Source organism: Alosa sapidissima, chromosome 13 (assembly GCF_018492685.1).
Source record: "Alosa sapidissima isolate fAloSap1 chromosome 13, fAloSap1.pri, whole genome shotgun sequence".
NCBI lineage: Eukaryota > Metazoa > Chordata > Actinopteri > Clupeiformes > Clupeidae > Alosa > Alosa sapidissima.
The window spans coordinates 4,198,148-4,216,563 of NC_055969.1; the positions used below are offsets into that span (position 1 = coordinate 4,198,148).

General features: G+C 44.5%; 1 protein-coding gene across 3 annotated transcripts in view; it reads left to right on the plus strand.

Annotated features, from left to right (window-relative positions):
* Positions 1 to 23: 23 nt before the first annotated feature.
* The window catches only part of nup188 (nucleoporin 188), a 21,935-nt gene continuing 3,542 nt past the window's right edge, over positions 24 to 18,416 (plus strand). The window contains exons 1-39 of one of the 3 annotated variants that reach the window (XM_042058412.1): positions 24 to 87; positions 630 to 684; positions 2,696 to 2,769; positions 2,922 to 3,006; positions 3,256 to 3,336; positions 3,489 to 3,533; positions 3,878 to 3,970; positions 4,564 to 4,683; positions 5,053 to 5,264; positions 5,546 to 5,660; positions 6,072 to 6,272; positions 6,491 to 6,580; positions 6,714 to 6,779; positions 6,948 to 7,067; positions 7,324 to 7,450; positions 7,570 to 7,725; positions 7,871 to 7,997; positions 8,102 to 8,189; positions 8,323 to 8,399; positions 8,521 to 8,635; positions 9,176 to 9,296; positions 9,444 to 9,510; positions 9,719 to 9,844; positions 10,141 to 10,274; positions 10,354 to 10,460; positions 10,718 to 10,924; positions 11,281 to 11,450; positions 11,742 to 11,811; positions 11,901 to 11,968; positions 12,240 to 12,429; positions 12,566 to 12,643; positions 12,836 to 12,921; positions 13,209 to 13,354; positions 13,664 to 13,836; positions 14,457 to 14,657; positions 14,962 to 15,054; positions 15,319 to 15,471; positions 17,955 to 18,092; positions 18,221 to 18,295. In XM_042058412.1, the coding sequence (XP_041914346.1) occupies positions 62 to 87; positions 630 to 684; positions 2,696 to 2,769; positions 2,922 to 3,006; positions 3,256 to 3,336; positions 3,489 to 3,533; positions 3,878 to 3,970; positions 4,564 to 4,683; positions 5,053 to 5,264; positions 5,546 to 5,660; positions 6,072 to 6,272; positions 6,491 to 6,580; positions 6,714 to 6,779; positions 6,948 to 7,067; positions 7,324 to 7,450; positions 7,570 to 7,725; positions 7,871 to 7,997; positions 8,102 to 8,189; positions 8,323 to 8,399; positions 8,521 to 8,635; positions 9,176 to 9,296; positions 9,444 to 9,510; positions 9,719 to 9,844; positions 10,141 to 10,274; positions 10,354 to 10,460; positions 10,718 to 10,924; positions 11,281 to 11,450; positions 11,742 to 11,811; positions 11,901 to 11,968; positions 12,240 to 12,429; positions 12,566 to 12,643; positions 12,836 to 12,921; positions 13,209 to 13,354; positions 13,664 to 13,836; positions 14,457 to 14,657; positions 14,962 to 15,054; positions 15,319 to 15,471; positions 17,955 to 18,092; positions 18,221 to 18,295 (4,476 nt within the window). In that variant the 5' untranslated portion in view covers positions 24 to 61. Of the gene's footprint in view, positions 88 to 111; positions 216 to 268; positions 403 to 629; positions 685 to 2,695; positions 2,770 to 2,921; positions 3,007 to 3,255; positions 3,337 to 3,488; positions 3,534 to 3,877; positions 3,971 to 4,563; positions 4,684 to 5,052; positions 5,265 to 5,545; positions 5,661 to 6,071; positions 6,273 to 6,490; positions 6,581 to 6,713; positions 6,780 to 6,947; positions 7,068 to 7,323; positions 7,451 to 7,569; positions 7,726 to 7,870; positions 7,998 to 8,101; positions 8,190 to 8,322; positions 8,400 to 8,520; positions 8,636 to 9,175; positions 9,297 to 9,443; positions 9,511 to 9,718; positions 9,845 to 10,140; positions 10,275 to 10,353; positions 10,461 to 10,717; positions 10,925 to 11,280; positions 11,451 to 11,741; positions 11,812 to 11,900; positions 11,969 to 12,239; positions 12,430 to 12,565; positions 12,644 to 12,835; positions 12,922 to 13,208; positions 13,355 to 13,663; positions 13,837 to 14,456; positions 14,658 to 14,961; positions 15,055 to 15,318; positions 15,472 to 17,954; positions 18,093 to 18,220; positions 18,296 to 18,416 lie in introns of those variants that run through there. The other 2 variants (XM_042058413.1, XM_042058414.1) reach the window with 2 other exon arrangements.

Genomic DNA, 18,416 nt, shown 5'->3' on the forward strand with positions numbered 1-18,416 from the left:
TTGAACAGGTCACGTGACACAGGTCCTCGTTTTGCTGATTGGTCACATGTGAGGATGAAAGATGGCGGACTCGGAGATATGTGTCAGGTAAATCTTTGAAAACTAAAGATTGTTTTGTCAGACTTTCAACCCAGTTCGTGTAGTGTGAGTTTGGGTTTTATTAAGCCCTGCACTTTCTTCTTTCTGGAGATGTTGATACAGTTGAAGAATGACATGTAAATAATTCAAAACGTCATTTACATCCCCTGTGTTGGAGGGAACGTGTTGCTGACCACATTTGAATAGCATTGCTAATTTGCTAGCTCCCGCAAGTTTTCGAATATCATAGCTCATAGGTCAAGTGTGACATTTCTTGTCAAACGTCCGACACATAATGATGTAGTGATACAGACAACGTTGATGGTACTGATGTGAAATTTAATTCACTGTCTTTTGTAATAGAACGTAGTTACTGAGCTAGCTAATGAGAAGTAAGTTGCCATACGCAGCGCAATGAAAACAATGAATGGCGGTTAACTTGCCGAACATAAGTAGCTATATGCTTATGCCAGTCTTGTAAGGTTAATGATGGAGACATAACTTATTCTCCTGTACTTGCTCTTTGTAATCACGTTTGTTTCTATTTTTAGGAGTAGTCGGCAATTATGGACCATTCTGCTTGGAAGATCTGCTCTGAGAGAACCCGTAAGGAAACCCACATTTTTTATGTCAAATGCTAAAAATAGCCAACAGCTATAAATATGTTGGCGAACCACTATCTTGTTTTGCAGGCTTATTATTATCATCATTATGGTTTATCATTATATTCGGTGCAACAACTTGTTTGACTACAAAGAGCAAATAGGAAACATTTTTTTTTTGTACATCCTCTGGCCAGTCGCAAATGTTCAGACTAGGCCAGGGCTATTCAATTAGTTTGTAATGGGGGCCAGTTCATGAAAAGCATCACAACTGAGGGGCCGGAGAAATGCGGCTTGAAATACGAGTAGGCTAATCACATTAACAGCTGTATATGCAATGAAGTACAACAGCAGCAATATGGGTGTTCAAATGTTGTATTTTGTACATGCATAACATCATTACCCAGTTGTTGGTGGCTAATATGGAATTAAATCTGTGATAACAGTAATGGAATCTGTGCTTTGCACAGTAACTGTTAGGTCCAAGATTTCCAGTGAGTAGCCTACAAACAGGATTCAAACACTGTTCAGGTGAATTAAATGTGTAATCAGTCGCATATGTAGCTCTTCTGACTTGTAGGCCTACTTGTTACATTTGACGTTCCCACCATTTAAAAGAGATGACCGTGACCTCTAGATTTTTTTTAGCAGTGCAGGCCAGTCAGAATAGCCTAATAATAATAACAAGGGGGTCCGGGGGTGTCTCCCCGGGAATTTTTTATTTTCTGGTTGCTAATCACACTATTTTAACATGTTTTGAGAGGGACAGGCCCATCTTTTTTCTGACGCACCTCACGTTACCCCATGCGTTAAACCTATGTCACTGCTTGAATAAATGAAAAACATAGCCTACTGAACATGGGCATCGTCATAGTTCACGATGACAATGAAAACGTTTAGCCTACTTGGTTTCTGACAGAAATTACGTTTTGTGCCAACATATTGTAGAAACACAACCACGGCCTTTATTTGGTGAACGGAGGTGCAAATCATCTCCTTTACTTTCTTTGGTTATTATATAGTCTCGATTCACTTTAACCACAAAACGTTTTGCCGTCGTCACATTTACAAATATGCAATTTACCTTCGCTATCAGTGGTACTTTTTGCTACAAATCGCAATTGAGTGCGCATTTAATGTTATGCCACATTATTTCCAAGAGGCCTTTAGACGGGCTAATTTCTGACTTCACTAGACTATAATTGCATTTGTTTATGTTGTAAGACGTGAAGAAATGAAGGACATCGGCAATAGCCAGGCTACTATATAGAAATACTTTGAGTCGGATCTGCTCCACCTTTCCACCAAGTTTTGCGGAAATTGTGCCCGTGTTTTTTTGCGATATTGTTGACAGAAACTATTTGTGTGGTGCAACCTGTTAAATATTAGTAGGCTAGTACATAAACTCCAACGTGGCAATTTAGGTTGAAACTGAACTATGGCACTTACGTTCAGCTTATGTACTAATGTAATGAATTGTAATGTAGCCTAACTTGTTCAATGGGCTGAGGTGCAGTGGCTGCAGGACTAAAGCAAATGAGAGATGCAAGAATGGAGAACAGCTCATGCGATTAGGCCTACATTTGTTTTTAAAGGGCCAGTAGAAATGACCTCGCAGCCGCCAATTGAAGAGCCCTGGACTAGGCTTAAAATGTTGATTGCTCTTCTAACTTTGAAAATGTTAATATCGTCTCTTTAAGCTAAAGAATACTTTTAGTTTTTGCTTATGTAATGCCTATAGTTTTTTTCACTGTTTATCTGTGTGATATATTGTTTCATATGTCGTTGGTGTTGTTATGTTATCATAAAATATCAAGTAATATATCAACCAGAGGTATTGTGATTTAGCCAAATTGTCCAGTCGAAAATATGTAACTCTGAGTCATTGAATGTTGTTTTGACAAATAATTTGAAAATGGGCAATCATGTGAAAACGGTTCTGATCTGTCATATATTGATTAGTTGTCTGTAAGAGGATCTTGATTATTGAGTTACTCAAGTTTGTGTTGCTTTAGGCCCAGATCGAGGCAGAGTTGGAGAGACACTGGGAAAGGCTACTTCAGGGGCTGAGCTATTACAAACCACCCAGGTAATACGCACATTCACTCAAAACAGTCCAACAAATGGAGGACACAACATACTAAAACCTTGTCCTTACCCACCTTCATCCACTACTTTTAATAGAGTTGGATACCTGTGCTAGATTTTTAGTACTGAACTTTTTCTGTTTTTGTATGGCAGCAAGGCATCTGCGGACAAATTGAAAGCTGACAAGAATGTGGCTGCCTCAATGAAGGAGTTTGGCCTCAGGATCAGCAAGCTACTGGTGAGGCATTAATTCTCTCTCCATGTCCTAGTAATTACTGCTGTGCTTTGTATGTATGATACATAATGCGACTGTATTATTTACTCTGTTTGTTAATATTTTTTAGATTTTTACATCTGTATAACACTTGTATCTTTTAGGTAATTTTCAGTCTGTTAGTCTATTTTTTATTACATGTCTGCATACTGTATGTGACCGTAAGAAGCAGACCTTGGCTAATGTAAAGCTCTCTTGTGTGTGCGTTTGTAGGCTTTGGATGAGCAGCAAAGTGTGCAGATCTTACAGTCTTACCTGCAGGAGGACTACAGAGGAACCCGTGACACACTTAAGGTAAATACTTCGGGTCCGTTGAAATTATGTGAATGAATATTAACCACTGTGTTGATAATGGTTTACAATCTGTCCTCATGAGTCACAGACAAGGAATTGCTGTGGTTTAACCTTCTCTCTCTCTTTCTCTCTCTCTCTCTCTCAATATACAGACTGTGCTACAGGATGAGAGGCAAAGTCAGGCTTTACTTCTGAAAGTAAGAGTTTAATATTGGTTATATAGTGTGGAAGTGACACCTTTCTTTCTGTATGTTGTTGCCACTTGACAACCATCCTTACATGTTACACCACAGCTGCCTGGTGGAATATAATGTTGAAAGTGGAGCGCAAATAGACAAAAAATATTGCACTGATACCACAATATCACACTGATATCTTGAATTTGACTTGCATATATACCAGAGCTATGTAACTTTGGCATAGGTCTGCGCTCTCTGAGTGCCCTTCTAGTTAGATGTTAAGTTAGATTTTATTTGATAAATAATTCGCTTTTCTACTTCATTGCGTGACTCTTAATATGTGTGCTTTTGTCTGTGTGCAGATTGCAGACTATTACTATGAGGAGAGGGTGTGTCTTCTGCGCTGTGTGCTCCTCCTCCTCACTTACTTCCAAGATGAGAGGCATCCCTACATGGTACGCAGCTCATATACACTCTCTCTTTCTATGTGTGTGTGTGTGAGAGAGAGAGTGTGTGAAGTACCGCCAGCACAATGCTGTGATTGTTCCAGACTCTCAGTATGTAGTGGTTTAGTCTAGAATGCAGGAGAATTCTGAATTGGTCTGACAAGTAGGGAGGCACGAATTGTGATGTTCTGGTCTGACTCAGACAACAATGTTAATAATATTTTGGCCATTAACCAATGCCAATACCAATATTTATTTTATTTGTTTGTTTACTTTGTTTTTGTACTTTCATTTTGCCATTTAGTGTCAGGGAAACAAAAATAATCATCATCAAAAATAACTGAACCATTTTAAAGTGTTTCAGCCCCTCATAGCATCTCTGAATGTTCCCGTCCGTATGTAACAGAATTGATGTGACATAACAGGTAAACATCAGCCACTGGCATCAATAAATGTCATTATTTGCCGATTGGTCGAAACCAGTCAACAAGGCCAATATCGGCCAATACCGATGTAAGGCTGATATATCTGCGCATCCCCACAGACAAGTGTAGCTTGTGGAGCACGTAACACTCATAGGCAATCGTGTGTGTGTGTCATAGACTGAGTATGCTGCCTGTGTTGGCAAGCTGGAGAAAGACCTGGTGTCCAAATACCGGAAGCAGTTTGAAGATCTAATCAAAGCTGAGGCACCAACATGGGAGACTCATGGGAACATGATGGTGAGGAAACACAGAAATTTCTCCTCTCTCTCTCTCTCTCTCTCTCTCTCTCTCTCTCTCTCTCTCTCTCTCTCTCTCTCTCTCTCTCTCTCTCTCTCTCTCTCTCTCTCTCTCTCTCTCTCTCTCTCCCCTCCCCACATTCTTATATACATACCTTGTAGCAGTCTAAGACCCCATTCTTGCTTGTTTTATGTTCGGAAAGCCTCTATTTAATCTATATCAGTTTACTGCCTTTGTAATGGTTGAACATGAGCGAGTCCCACTGACGTTAACATTGAGGAGTGTCCCTGTGTTCAGACTGACGTTAACATTGAGGTGTGTCCCTGTGTTCAGACTGACGTTAACATTGAGGTGTGTCCCTGTGTTCAGACTGACGGGCAGGTGTGCCGCTGGTTCAGGCAGTGCTTGCGGGAGCAGGCGCTGCTGCTGGAGGTCATGTTCCTCTACTACGCCTACTTCGAGATGCCCTGCACCGAGCTGCTCAGCTTTGCTCGCCTCTTCAAGGAGTTGGGCTTCGGCCGACGGCAGACCAACAGACACCTGGTGGACAAGAGCATGGACCCACTAGTGGACCGCATCGGGTTGGTGCACACATGAAAACACACACATATGCCACATTATTAATACTGCTTATATGTGCCAAGATGAATTTGAACTGCCATGTTTGTGTACATTTACGTTCTCGGTAGCCTCGTTGTTTTGTTGCTGTGTGCACACCTTTCATTTAGCTTGTTTATGCAATTGCAGATTTTATCATTTTATTTTTTTTGTATTTCAGTGCATACAAGGCAGTGTACTTTTCAGTCACACATATAGATATAAATTAATGTTTGTTTATATTTGTGTTTTTGTTTGTGTGTAGGTATTTTAGCGCTTTGATTCTGGTTGAGGGAATGGACATTGACTTCCTACATAAGTGTGCTCTGGAGGACCGCACAGACCAACACCAGTTCCACAACACCCCTGAGCTCTGCAAGGTCTGACAGCGAATAAAAATACCCAAGTGTAATCTGTTAACCAATCAAAATAAAGTAGTATTACCTCCAGACCAATCACAGTCTATCTGAGCATGCCCAGATTTGTAAGAGCTGACTGAGTTTTTAACAAGGCACATTATAGGCTACCAGATGTGAAGTCCTGTATGCCCAGACATGCTTTCTGTGGTTTTCATTGTGGCTAGATTGATGATGCACTGACCACTGCCATGATCATGTACTGATTTGTTAAAGCGTGATGATTACTGTAATTTATAACATTATTATATCATGTAATGTGTGGCAACTTTGTTACACTGCAGTAATGAGGACTTCAACAAGTGTGTACTTTTGCAAGGGCTCCCAAGCTGACGTGTGTGTGTGTGTGTGTGTGTGTGTGTGTGTGTGTGATAGGAAATGGACCAGATGCTGGTGACGTTTGGGGACATCCCTCACCACGGCCCCGTGCTGCTGGGCTGGGTGCTACTGCGTCACACCCTCTCACCCGATGAGGGCGCTGCCGCTGTCACACGCCTCGGACCCATCACGCTGCAGCTCACCGTCTTCAGCTACCTCACTGACATGTTGCAGGCCCTCGGCTCCACTGGGAACAATGTGAGGGACTGAGACACACACACTCACACACACATGTGAAGGCAATCTCGCCTAAGCTCACTCCTCTGTGCAAAGACAGGCACTCCCATATAAACACCACGGTGGCATCTAGTTCCACGAGACCATGGAGTCATATCCACACAAACAAAGTCCTACTATGTGCATTGGTATTGCATAGGAGACACTTATCTAATTTTTTCAGTTTTGTGTGTGTGTAGTGTACAGCCAGCACTGCTCGAATGTGCATCTACGGCCTCCTCTCCTTCGTCATCACGTCATTTGAAGAGGACACCCTTGGCTGCCTACAGGTGAGCTCTGTTCCTCCCCATGCTTGCTGTGTCCAAGCCTCCTTTCTAACCACAGACTAACTCTACATTGCACCTAATTGAATTGAGTAGGTTTGTAAGTCCCGTCTCCTTCCTCTTCCCTCTCCCTGTCCAGCACCTGGTTAATGCCGTGTGTGAGGTGTTGGCTGCTCCCAGTTTGGCTGAACTCTTCTGGGAATCGGTGAGTGTGTGTGTGTGTTTCTATGCAAATAAATCAAAGGACAAATGTCATTAATCAGATGTCAGATGTAGTCATATGTCAGCCTAATCATAGTGATTTTTGTTAACTATATTTATAGTGCTTCTCTAGCATTTTGTAATGACTGCGCTCGTCTGCTCTGTCCTGCAGAAGCCCAACATGGGCCTGGGGATGATCCTGGACAGTGCGGTGGGTGTGTTCCCCCACAAGCCACGCCCTCTTCTCCAGCTCCTCACTGCTCTACTGTCAGACAAACCTACAGCCAAAAAGGTACCTTACACATACCCTTACATCAGATGCAACAGGAAATAAAGGACATTATGTTCATAAATACACTAATACACTACACACACATACTCACCCTTTTCTTTAAGATGCTTATAAATTAACTGTTTGACATGTAGTATACCACACATTCACCTTAAAGCCAGCATGTATGAAACATATTTCTTGTATGCATGTTACCTGCTTTGGTTCTCTTCAGTGCAGTTTTGTACCGGTCACCCTGATCTCTTCTGTTTTCCAGGTGTACATGTTCTTGGATAAGATGTCCTTCTACACAGAAGTTTACAAGCACAAGCCCAACGATGTCGAGTCCAGCGACGATGAAACGATCTGGAGAAGAAAAGCCCCAAAGCTCATCTACCCATTAGGTTTGTGTTTGTTTCTTTGTGCATGACGTGTGTGAGGCGGCAAACTAAAAGTAGCCACCATATTCATCCACCATGTTCCCTCCCTCCCTCCCTCCTTCTCTCCCTCCTTCTCTCTGCAGGCTCAGGGCAGACTAACCTGCGCATGCCCCTGGGTGTTCTGGGCCAGGTGTCTGTGAGCCCAGATGGCTTTGTGGTGCACTGGGAGTACAACTACTCCTGCTGGAGCCTCTTCACCTGTGAAATAGAGATGCTTCTGCATGTGGTCTCTACTGCAGGTACACACACACACACACACACACATACGGTCAGAGGTGTAGCATTTTGTGTAGTACTCTGCTGTGAAATCTCCAATTGCAGACACTTCTCACTTTCCTTCTCAACTCATTCACTGTCTCCATCTCTCTTTCTCTGTCTGTGTAGATGTGTTGGTGCACTGTGAGAGGGTGAAGCCCATCCTGGACCTGGTTCATCAGGTGATCAGCACGGACTGGAGTGTGTCAGACTGTCTCCTCCCGCTCACCTCCCGCATCTACATGCTGCTGCAAAGGTGCCCCTCACACACACACACACACACATTCACCTATCTAATCTCCATCTACTGTAAAAGCTCAAAGAGCCCTTATTGAAAATGGCCCACTGACTGTGTTTCAGGCTCACTTCTGTTATAAACCCACCTGTTGATGTCATCACGTCATGTGTGAACTGCCTCACGGTGCTCGCTGCAAGGCAGCCTGGGAAGGTGGGTGTGGTTAGTGATGGAGAATAAGAACAGGACTCGTTAAATGAATACAATGTAACTCAATGTTTACAATGTATTTTTTTTTGTGTGTGTGTGTGTGTGTGTGTGTGTGTGTGTGTGTGTGTGTGTGTAGGTTTGGTCCAGTCTTCACCACACTGGTTTTCTGCCATTCACTTCCTCCCCTCTTACAAACATGGCTCAATGTATCAGGTAAGTCTACACGCGCACATATATACTTGTGTTTTATACTTGACACATGGAAATTAAGCGCATGTAATCTTTGCATCCAATCATCATTACCAATGATATTATGGTTTGGTCCACGTTTCAGTGCGGATGGGATGCGAGCTGGTAACTATGGAAACTTGCTGGTGCTGATTGAACAGCCTCGTGGAGAGTATGCTGTGACCATTGCCTTCCTGAAACTAGTCACCACGCTTGTGAAGGTGAGCAAACAGCTTGTTTATCCTTGATCACATCCCTACTGCAGCCGTGGCCTACTGGTTAGCACTTCGGACTTGTAACCGGAGGGTTGCCGGTTCGAACACCGACCAGTAGGCACGGCTGAAGTGCCCTTGAGCAATGCACCTAACCCCTCACTGCTCCCCGAGCGCCGCTGTTGTTGCAGGCAGCTCACTGCACCGGGATTAGTGTGTGCTTCACCTCACTGTGTGTTCACTGTGTGCTGAGTGTGTTTCACTAATTCACGGATTGGGATAAATGCAGAGACCAAATTTCCCTCACGGGATCAAAAGAGTATATATACTTATATACTTATATATACTGACAAATGCTACAACTTGGGCTACACTACGTATGTTATAGCCTGATCTGTGCTCTGCTCATGTTAATCTTAATAAGTGTCATGTAAATATGTTTCTCAGCTTATGTTTGGGTAGGTGTTTTCTGTGCATGTATGTTTGTTTTGGTTTATGTGTGTTTATTCTGTGGAGTCAATATAAGTGTGTGTGTGTGTGTGTGTTTAGGGTCAGTTGGGCAGTACCCAGAGCAGGGGTCTGATCCCCTGTGTGTTACTGGTGCTGAAGGAGATGCTGCCCACCTACCACAAGTGGCGTTACAACACCTACGGAGTCCGAGAGAGGATTGGTGAGTGCCCACACCACGTGCTTGACATGTGTACATGACGTGGACGTATGGTCACAAAGGACTCGTGCGCGATCATCACGAGGCCCCACAATCGGGGGTAAATTCCAACTAAACTGAGCACTTTTCTGTGATTTTTAAATCCCCTAGGATGTCTTATTCTGGAGCTGGTTCACGCCATCCTCAACTTGAGTCCAGAGGGAGAGGCCCAGGACAGGTACACACACACACACACACACACACACACACACACATCAACAGACACAGACAGACAGACAGACAAACAAAACCATCTAATTGATGCCATCTGAAACTTGGCATTTCTTTGATTCTACACAAGGCTACACAAAGATGTTTTTTGTTGGCATACATTGTGTAAGTGGAATGTTTTTTTCTGCTGTGTGTGTGTGTGCATGCATGTGCAGTGCTCCCAGTCTACAGGCTCTCTGCATCTACAGTTTGGCCAACACTGAAGCAGGACAAGCAGTCATCAACATCATGGCCGTTGGGGTGGACACCATAGACATGGTGCTGACAGCTCAGCCCAGCAGGTGTGTGTGTGTGCAAATGTGGCTTGCAAATGTACCACTTGTGGCTGAAATCGTACCACTTTAATGAGTGCTGTTTGTACTGTGTGCTTGTCTCACATTTTCTCTCTCCCCCTCTGTGATGTCTGTCTGTCTGTTTCTTTCTCTCTCTCTCTCTTTTTCTTTTTTTTCTCTCTCTCTCTTTCTTTTTTCTCTCTCTCTCTCTCTCTCTCTCTCTCTCTCTCTCTCTCTCTCTCTCTCTCTCTCTCTCTCTCTCTCTCTCTCTCATATATGTCTGATTGTCTGTCTGTCTGTGGCAGTGGGGGTAATGAGGGTCCAGGCCAGGTGCTGATCCAGACAGTGAAGCTGGCCTTCTCCGTGACCAATAACGTACTACGCCTCAAACCCACCTCTGACACCATGTCCCCTCTGGAGCAGGCTCTCACACAGCATGGTACACACACACACACACGACTACATATACCCATACTGTCCCACTTGTTACTGATGAGTGTTTTTGTTGTTCCTCTCAGGTGGTCATGGCAGCAACCTAATAGCGGTGTTGGCAAAGTACATCTACCACAAACACGACCCTGCCCTGCCCCGTCTCGCCATACAGCTGCTCAAGAGACTCGCATTGGTAACACACACACACACACACACACTTTTCCAGTTTATGATCACACTTGGCACACAAATCTCCTGTCTTTCACAGAAAGGGACGTGCTGACTTACACCCATTATATTTACACACACATAGGCATACTGTATACACACATTGGAACACATACTTTGTGCTCATGTAAATATCTTTTGTTATGCTGTCATTTTGTCCCCATGTTGGTTGGTTTCTCCCAGCCTTTTTGCCATGTGTTTGACCACGTCCCCTCCGTGCAGGTGGCCCCCATGTCTGTGTACGCGTGTCTGGGCAGTGATGCGGCGGCCATCCGAGACGCCTTCCTGGCGCGACTCCAGAGCCACACAGAGGACATGCGCATCAAGGTCATGATCCTGGAGTTCCTCACTGTCGCCGTGGAGACGCAGCCCGGCCTCATCGAGCTCTTCCTCAACCTGGAGGTCAAGGATGGCAGCGAGGGGTCAAAGGTCAGGAGCCTGTGATGCAACAGTGGAGGGGCTTTTAGCTCATCACATACTGGTGTAGAAATAGCTCTGTTACGCTACAAGGCAACCCGTATCTACTTCCTATCCAAACTCCTGTGCTCACCCAATATGGAGAGAATCAGAAAGTAATGCACAAGTATTGATGATGGTGCACTAAAACAAATGCACAAACAAGTTGTTCTCTACGTCAGAAAACTAATTACTCCATATGAATATGAATGAAAGGCATCCTGACTAAAATTGTGTGTGTGTGTGTGTTCGAAGAATACCTCTGCCCTTATAAAGTCAATTATGTATTCATTATGTATAAATGTGTGTGTGTGTGTGTGTGTGTGTAGGAGTTCTCTCTGGGGAAATGGAGCTGTCTGGCAGTGGTGCTGGAGTTGCTGGACTGCTGTCAGCAGGGCCAGTACTGGTGCCCTCCCCTCCTGCAGCGCTCAGCCCTGGCCTTCCTGCACGCACTCTGGACAGACCGCAGGGACAGCGCTCTGTGTGTGCTCCGAACCAGGTACACACACACACACACACACACACACACAGTCCCACAGGCAGAATCACTGGAATTTTCAATGTTTACTTCTGTTTGTACGCAAACATACACACAGGCCCTGAGACAAACATTCCCACTGAAATAAATAAATACACACACACACACACACACACACACACACACACACACACACAGAGAGAGAGAGAGAGAAGGGGGAGTTACAGACAAATGGTCAGTGTGGGGCCTGAGGCCTACAGCTAGGTTAAACACAGCTGCAGAGTGACTCATCTGGCTTTCTTTTTCCTTCAGAGAGAAATTTTGGGAAAATCTGACCACTCCCCTGTTTGGAACACTACCCTCCAACTCTGACACACCAGAGGTGAGTGTGCTGCCTTTTTTTAATGAAAGTGTGTGTGTGTGTGTGTGTGCGCGCCACTGTAGTATTTTAACTGTTCTCTTTCTTTACAGCCCTGTGTTCTGGAATCCTGTGCCTTTGTAATGAAGATCATTGGTCTGGAGATCTACTATGTTCACAGGTTACTACACACATCCACACACCTAAGACCTGTCTTAAAGGGTTCCAAAAATATAATATATGTTTTGGGCATGTACTTTTTATTTTAATGTTCCATTGGCCTGCGCATGATTCAGATATCATCATGTACCCAGACAAACATCCATCTATAATATATTATATATAGTATACTAGTGTATAGTTGTATAGTATACTTCTGCCTTTAAGAACTTTAATTATGCATTCACATTATAAACGTGTGTGTGTGTGTGTGTGTGTGCGTGCGTGCACAGAGACTCGCTGGAGGCCTCCCTGAAGACGGTGCTGCAGCGTTTGTCCAGCCAGCGGCGCTACGAGTACTGGTCGGATTGTGTGCGCTCGCTGGTGTGCGGCGTGTGCGAGGACGACAGCCTGCGCTCGCTCAACGAGACGCAAACACTCATCTCCGCCTGGAGGACTCTGCTCATCCTCTCAACCAGCCATGTAAGCTGACACACACATACACACACACGCATCCACTGTTTTTGCACAACTACCCACAAATTAAATCCTATCCTTAAAGCATACATGACTTGAGTTGAAAACCCCTTATGAAATATTTGATTTGTTGAATATGTAGTCGGACATGATGCAGCTGACGGAAGACACAGTGCGGTGTAAACTCTTCATGGACGTCCTGGAGGGAACAAAAGCAGCTGTGAGTGATCTGCACACACACACACACACACACACACACACACACACACACACACACACACACACACACACACCATGCCTCTGTGTGGGAAGATGCGTCTGTGCTCTTGTGCTATTTCTTACCTCTGGATTAACTCCCACCCCCTGTTGTCCTGTCCTCATTCCATTTCTTTCCCCCTGTTCTCCTCCCCAGCTGATGCTGCCTCAGTCTCTGCCCTGCCTACGGTTAGGCTCCATGATGACCACACTGCTGCTCATTCTACTCAAACAATGGAGGAGGTGTGTGTGTCTGTCTGTCTGTCTGTCTGTCTGTCTCTGAGCGTACACCCAGGGCGCTGTGTGTTGTGGCTTATATATAGAATTTGGAATGAGTGTGTGTTTGTGACTGTAGCCTGTGGCTTAGATGTAGAATTGGGAATATGCGTGTGTTTGTGAATGTAGCCTGTGCTGTGGCTTAGATGTAGAATTGGGAATGAGTGTGTGTTTGTGACTGTAGCCTGTGGCTTAGATGTAGAATTGGGAATATGCGTGTGTTTGTGACTGTAGCCTGTCGCCTGTGTTGTCAGTGAGCTGGGCGCAGCGCCCCCCCTGCTGCCCTCTCTGTCTCTGATGCTGGAGTCGGTGCTGCAGGCGGACCCCAGACTCATGGAGAGGACCAAGGCCAAGCTCTTCTCCTGCCTCCTCTCCACTCTGCAGATCCAGGGCCTCAACGGTACACACCACACCACTCATGTCATGTGCCACTGAGTTTTACTGTGTCTGTGTCTGTGTCTGTGTCTGTGTCTGTGTGTGTGTGTGTGTGTGTGTGTGTGTGTGTCTCTCTCTGTGTGTCTTTTCATACTCCTGAGAAGCTGGTGTCATCTCTACCTATACTGTAATTTGTGTGCACTTTTTTTGTATAGCATAACTGGCTCTAAACAGTTTGGATGCTGTGGTATTGTACTCTGTATTTGCCGATCCAAATAAAATATTTAAGTGTGTGTGTGTGTGTGTGTGTGTGTGTGTATGTGTCTGTTGCTAGGTGGAGAGATGTCCCAGCTGCCCCAGTTGCTGCTGTGTGTGTGTGAGACTATCCAGGATGAGGCGCTGGCTTTGATTGACAGCACACGTCACATGACCCAGATTGCTGAGGTGCAGGAGGACTCCATGGAGACAGACGCGCCGCGCAATCTCCAGACAGACCAAAGGGACGGGGTGAGTTCAGCGTCAGATCAGGGTTGTCCTCCGCGGCCGCCAGGTTCTCTGGAGGCTCCGGTTACTCACCTCTGCCTCATGATGCTCGATGTTGTTTCCACAGCTGCAGTCATCTCAATGCAAAGCCCTAACGTCACACTGGCAAAGGCTTCAAGCGTGGTCTCAGTCATCATTTTAACTTTAACAACATCATGTCACTAGTCACACAGTGTATGCACTGGCAGAACCATCAAGCACCAGAGACACATTTCAGCTTTAACAACAACATTATGTCACCAGGCCTTTTGTGGTCTTTGAAACCATCATAGTTCTCTGGAAGAACCCAGAGTTATTTAGCCACTGTAGTTAGCTAAGTAGGTTGTTATCAGAACATCACAATATAAGCCTTGACAACCAAGGACATGCCTTCAGAGCTGAATCTAAATGCCAGTGTGATGATGCCATTAGGCATAAGATCTATTGGGTATTTGAAACGTAAGTGTGCATAGCCCTGTGAAGGATAAGTGTGTTAAAAAAAGCAAGCAGAAGTACTTTAGCTTTTCCAAGCTGCTTTCTTTTCAATTCTTTTTTTCTCTTTCTGTGTCTCTCCCTCCCTCCCTCTCCCTCCCTCCCTCCCTCAGGTGTGTGTGTTGGCGCTGCACCTGTGTAAGGAGCTGTGTCTGGCGGACGAAGACGGGGAGCAGTGGCTGCTGGTGGTGCGGAAGCTTCCGGTGCTGCCCTCGGTGCTCAGCGCCCTGGAGCTCAGCCTGCGCTCCAAAAAGAACCTCTACTTCACCGAGAGCGCCCTGCACCTGCTGCTCACGCTCGCCAGGGCGCCACAGGTGTGGACACACACACACTATCCTCTCTCTCTCTCTCTCTCTCTCTCTCTCTCTCTCTCTCTCTCTCTCTCTCTCTCTTTCTCTCTCTCTCTCTCTCTCTCTCTCTCTCTCTCTCTCTGCACTTACACACATACTTACTTATATTGCACATATACACACTGACTTATATTGCACATACACACACTCACTTATATTGCACACACACACACTCACTCGTTTTGCACTCACGCTCACTTTGATTAAAAACATCTGTGAAATGAGTAAATATGAATGTTGAAGTGTGTTTTGCTCCTTTGTCCTGCAGGGGGCAGCAGCAGTTGCAGGAGCTGGAGTTCTGCAGAGCATCTGCCTGCCTCTGCTCAGCGTGTATGAGGGACCAACCAACGGATCATCTCAGGTACACACGCACACACAGATGCACACGTAAAGTAAAATTATGTAAGTGAAATATCTTTAGGAACTTTGTAACTTTGGAAACTTTTGATTGATTTGCTTGATTATATACTAAAGTATATGCCCATATACTAAAGGTTAGACTGGAGCTGATAGTGAGGATTACTTTGATATGAATTAATGCTGTTAAAAGACTTGCCATTCATAAAGACCTTTGGTAAAGCCTGTTGTCTGTTGGGGCTGAAGAAAAGGTCACTCTCTCTTGCAGGCATTCTCGCGGCGTGCCCAGGATGCCCCGTGCTGGCCTGGCGTCTACAGGCTGTGTGTGTGTCTGATGGAGTCCCTGCTCAAGACGCTCCGCTACAGCTTCATCAATGAGGCCCTCGACTTTGTTGGGGTGCACCAGGAACGCATTCTACAGGTGTGTGTGTGTGTGTGTGTGTGTGTGTGTGTGTGTGTAAGCACAACAACTAAAGGTTCTTAGTCACATGAATGAATTTATGCCATACATGTAAGAATGTGTGTCTATCTGTGGTGTTGACTCACCATGTTGTTAGCCCCTGAGATGTGACAGGAAATGTTCTGTAAGTGTAAATAGTGTTGCACGGTGTATCGATACTAAAAAGGTATCACGATGCCTTCACGCAAAAAACGATGCGATTTCCGACGTTTTTTCGATACTTCATTAAAATTAACGTTCTGTGTCTGCGTAAACTGCTGCTCTCACTGCTCCTTGCAAGCATCTAGGCAAGTGGACGTGTCAAGCAGGCAGCTCTGAGTGAGTGAGTGCGCAGCCAACGTCAACATACAGTAGTTCTTTGCCGACAGTCCTCGGCCTTGTGGATAAAACAAAAGGTGAAGTGAAATCTGCAACTATTTCGGATACATCACGAATAGTGAAGGCAAGCCATCAGGTATACAGAGGCCCGTTTGTGAAATATGTTTCAAAGTCATTTAAAAGCAGTAGGCTACGCATGGAACTTGGCTAAACACCTCGCAGACATATCCCAACATTATTGTTTAAAGAACGACAGGTTAACGAATATGCTATAGAAAACACGACTACATGGTTAGTGGCAAGTTCTTCTCTTCTGTTTTAGTCTAGCCTAAGTGAAACGAGTATGGTTCTCTGGGATAAAGCGAACCTTCCTTCATCAATAAATTTTGACGAGACATAACGAGCTGTAATCATAGGGTGCTAACGTGATGAAAGCGCAATGTTCACGCCAGAATAACATTACCATAACTTGTAAACAATCTATTTCATGTTCGGTCAGTACTACTGGTAATATTTGTCATGGCATGTAGACTGCAATTTGTTCAATAAGTATTGTCCAGAAGGATAGGCTACCCGAAATGCGCTAATTAAAGCCCACAGCATCAAAACGTGTTGAGTCCTAATAATAATAGCGGGTTATTGTTACGTGGTAGCAAATCATGTTATCAAAGAAATAGACGTAGGCTAATGTAGGAATGCACACAGACATATTGCAACAGGTAATGGTGTAGGCCTATCTGACGAAGACCTGAGTGGTTGGAACGTCGTACTTGTACACTGGGCGCAAAGAAGACTATCCTCACATTTTTCCCTTTGCAACTGTCAAAGAAATCCCATGAACACGGGAAGGCCTAGGGAAGCCTACTGTATACTGTACATCAGATGGCCTAAAGATTAGGCCCCTCTGCATAGCATTCAGTGATTTGCATGCAGTAATTTCAACACTGACCTTGATCTAGCCTAGTTTGGCTATTTAAAGCTTCTTTATTGGCAAAACACAACACAATGTAAATGAACTATAACAAAAAAATAAAGGACTTAATCACACAAAGTAGGCCTACTATTTTACTGACTAAAAATAATAATTATGTAGGAAGTTTAGAACCCAGAATTGACCTGCACACTACAAAAGTGCACCGAATTCAACACCAATTACTAAATACACTTGGAGGAGATATGAGTCCTTTCTTTTCCAGATATCTTAAGATTTCGCTGTAGTATCGTTTCAGTATCGAGCATCGTGATATTTATGGCAGGTATTGTATCGAAGTCATAATTTTGGTATCGTGACAACACTAAGTGTAAACGTGTGTGTGTGTGTGTGTGTGTGCTAATGTGCACGTGTGTTTGTAGTGCAGGGTTCCTACGCAGTATGGAAAACCTGGAAAAGTATGTAATTTGATTTGAGTAATTTCCAGGTCTGAATAAGTATGGAAAAAAGAAACAAGGGTATGGAGGAATATTTGTGTTTCAAGACTATTGCATCTACAGTACTAATCACTCGGGTCATAATGAATCATTCCTACTGCTGTGTAGCTTAACTGGCAGTCCACATCGTCAAGATACAATTACATGGGGGTCCTCAGAAAAAAACCCTGTTCTATGCATGTGTCCTACTCTATTGTGCACTGGTATGTTTGCGTAGCTCTGCTATTTTCGGCTAAAATACTGGTAAACTTTTTTGATTTTGTAAAAGTTACCAAGACATGGATACTGCATTATCTGATAAACTGTTATTGCAAACAAATCATAGCCTATTGTTTACGGTGATTTCTGAGGCATCTGCCATCAGTGCACTAGTCTCCAACATATGTAGTAGGCTATGCTGTATCTACAGAGAACTAAAAATGTGAGTGCACCTTCCAACACAGCACTTCCTCAACGAAAAGTATCCAACAGTGGGCAAGTGTTAGCAAGGGCTAATAAGTTAATCATATACAGCTCTTCACAATGCTAGTAGAACGCTCCATTGACAATGTCTAGAATTATGGTCAGAAAAATGTATCGAGAAGTTTGAAAATTTGAGTATGGAATTTTGAAATGGAAAATGTGTAGGAACCCTGGTAGTGTTTAAACGTGTGTGTGTGTGTGTGTGTGTGTGCTAATGTGCACGTGTGTGTTTGTAGTGTTTAAACGCAGTGCGGACGGTGCAGTCTCTGGCGTGTCTGGACGAGGCCGACCACACCGTGGGCTTCCTGCTGCAGCTCTCCGTCTTCACCAAAGAGTGGCAATTTCACCTGCCCCAGCTGCTCAGGGACATCCAGGTACACACACACACACACACATTCCTGGCTTCACATTATCTCCTGAGCCTCTCCACCCATTTTGGAAGACAGTCTGGGATGTTTAATCTGACCGATTGCTCACTCATTGTGTATGTGCGTCTCTGCAGATCAATCTGTGTTACCTGTGTCAGACGTGTACATACCTCCTACACAGCAAGAAGATGCTGCAGCACTACCTCCAGGTATGAGAACTTGATCACACCACATGAGGCGCGCGCACACACACACACACACACACACACACACACACACACACACACACACACACACACACACACACACACACACAACAAAAAATGAATG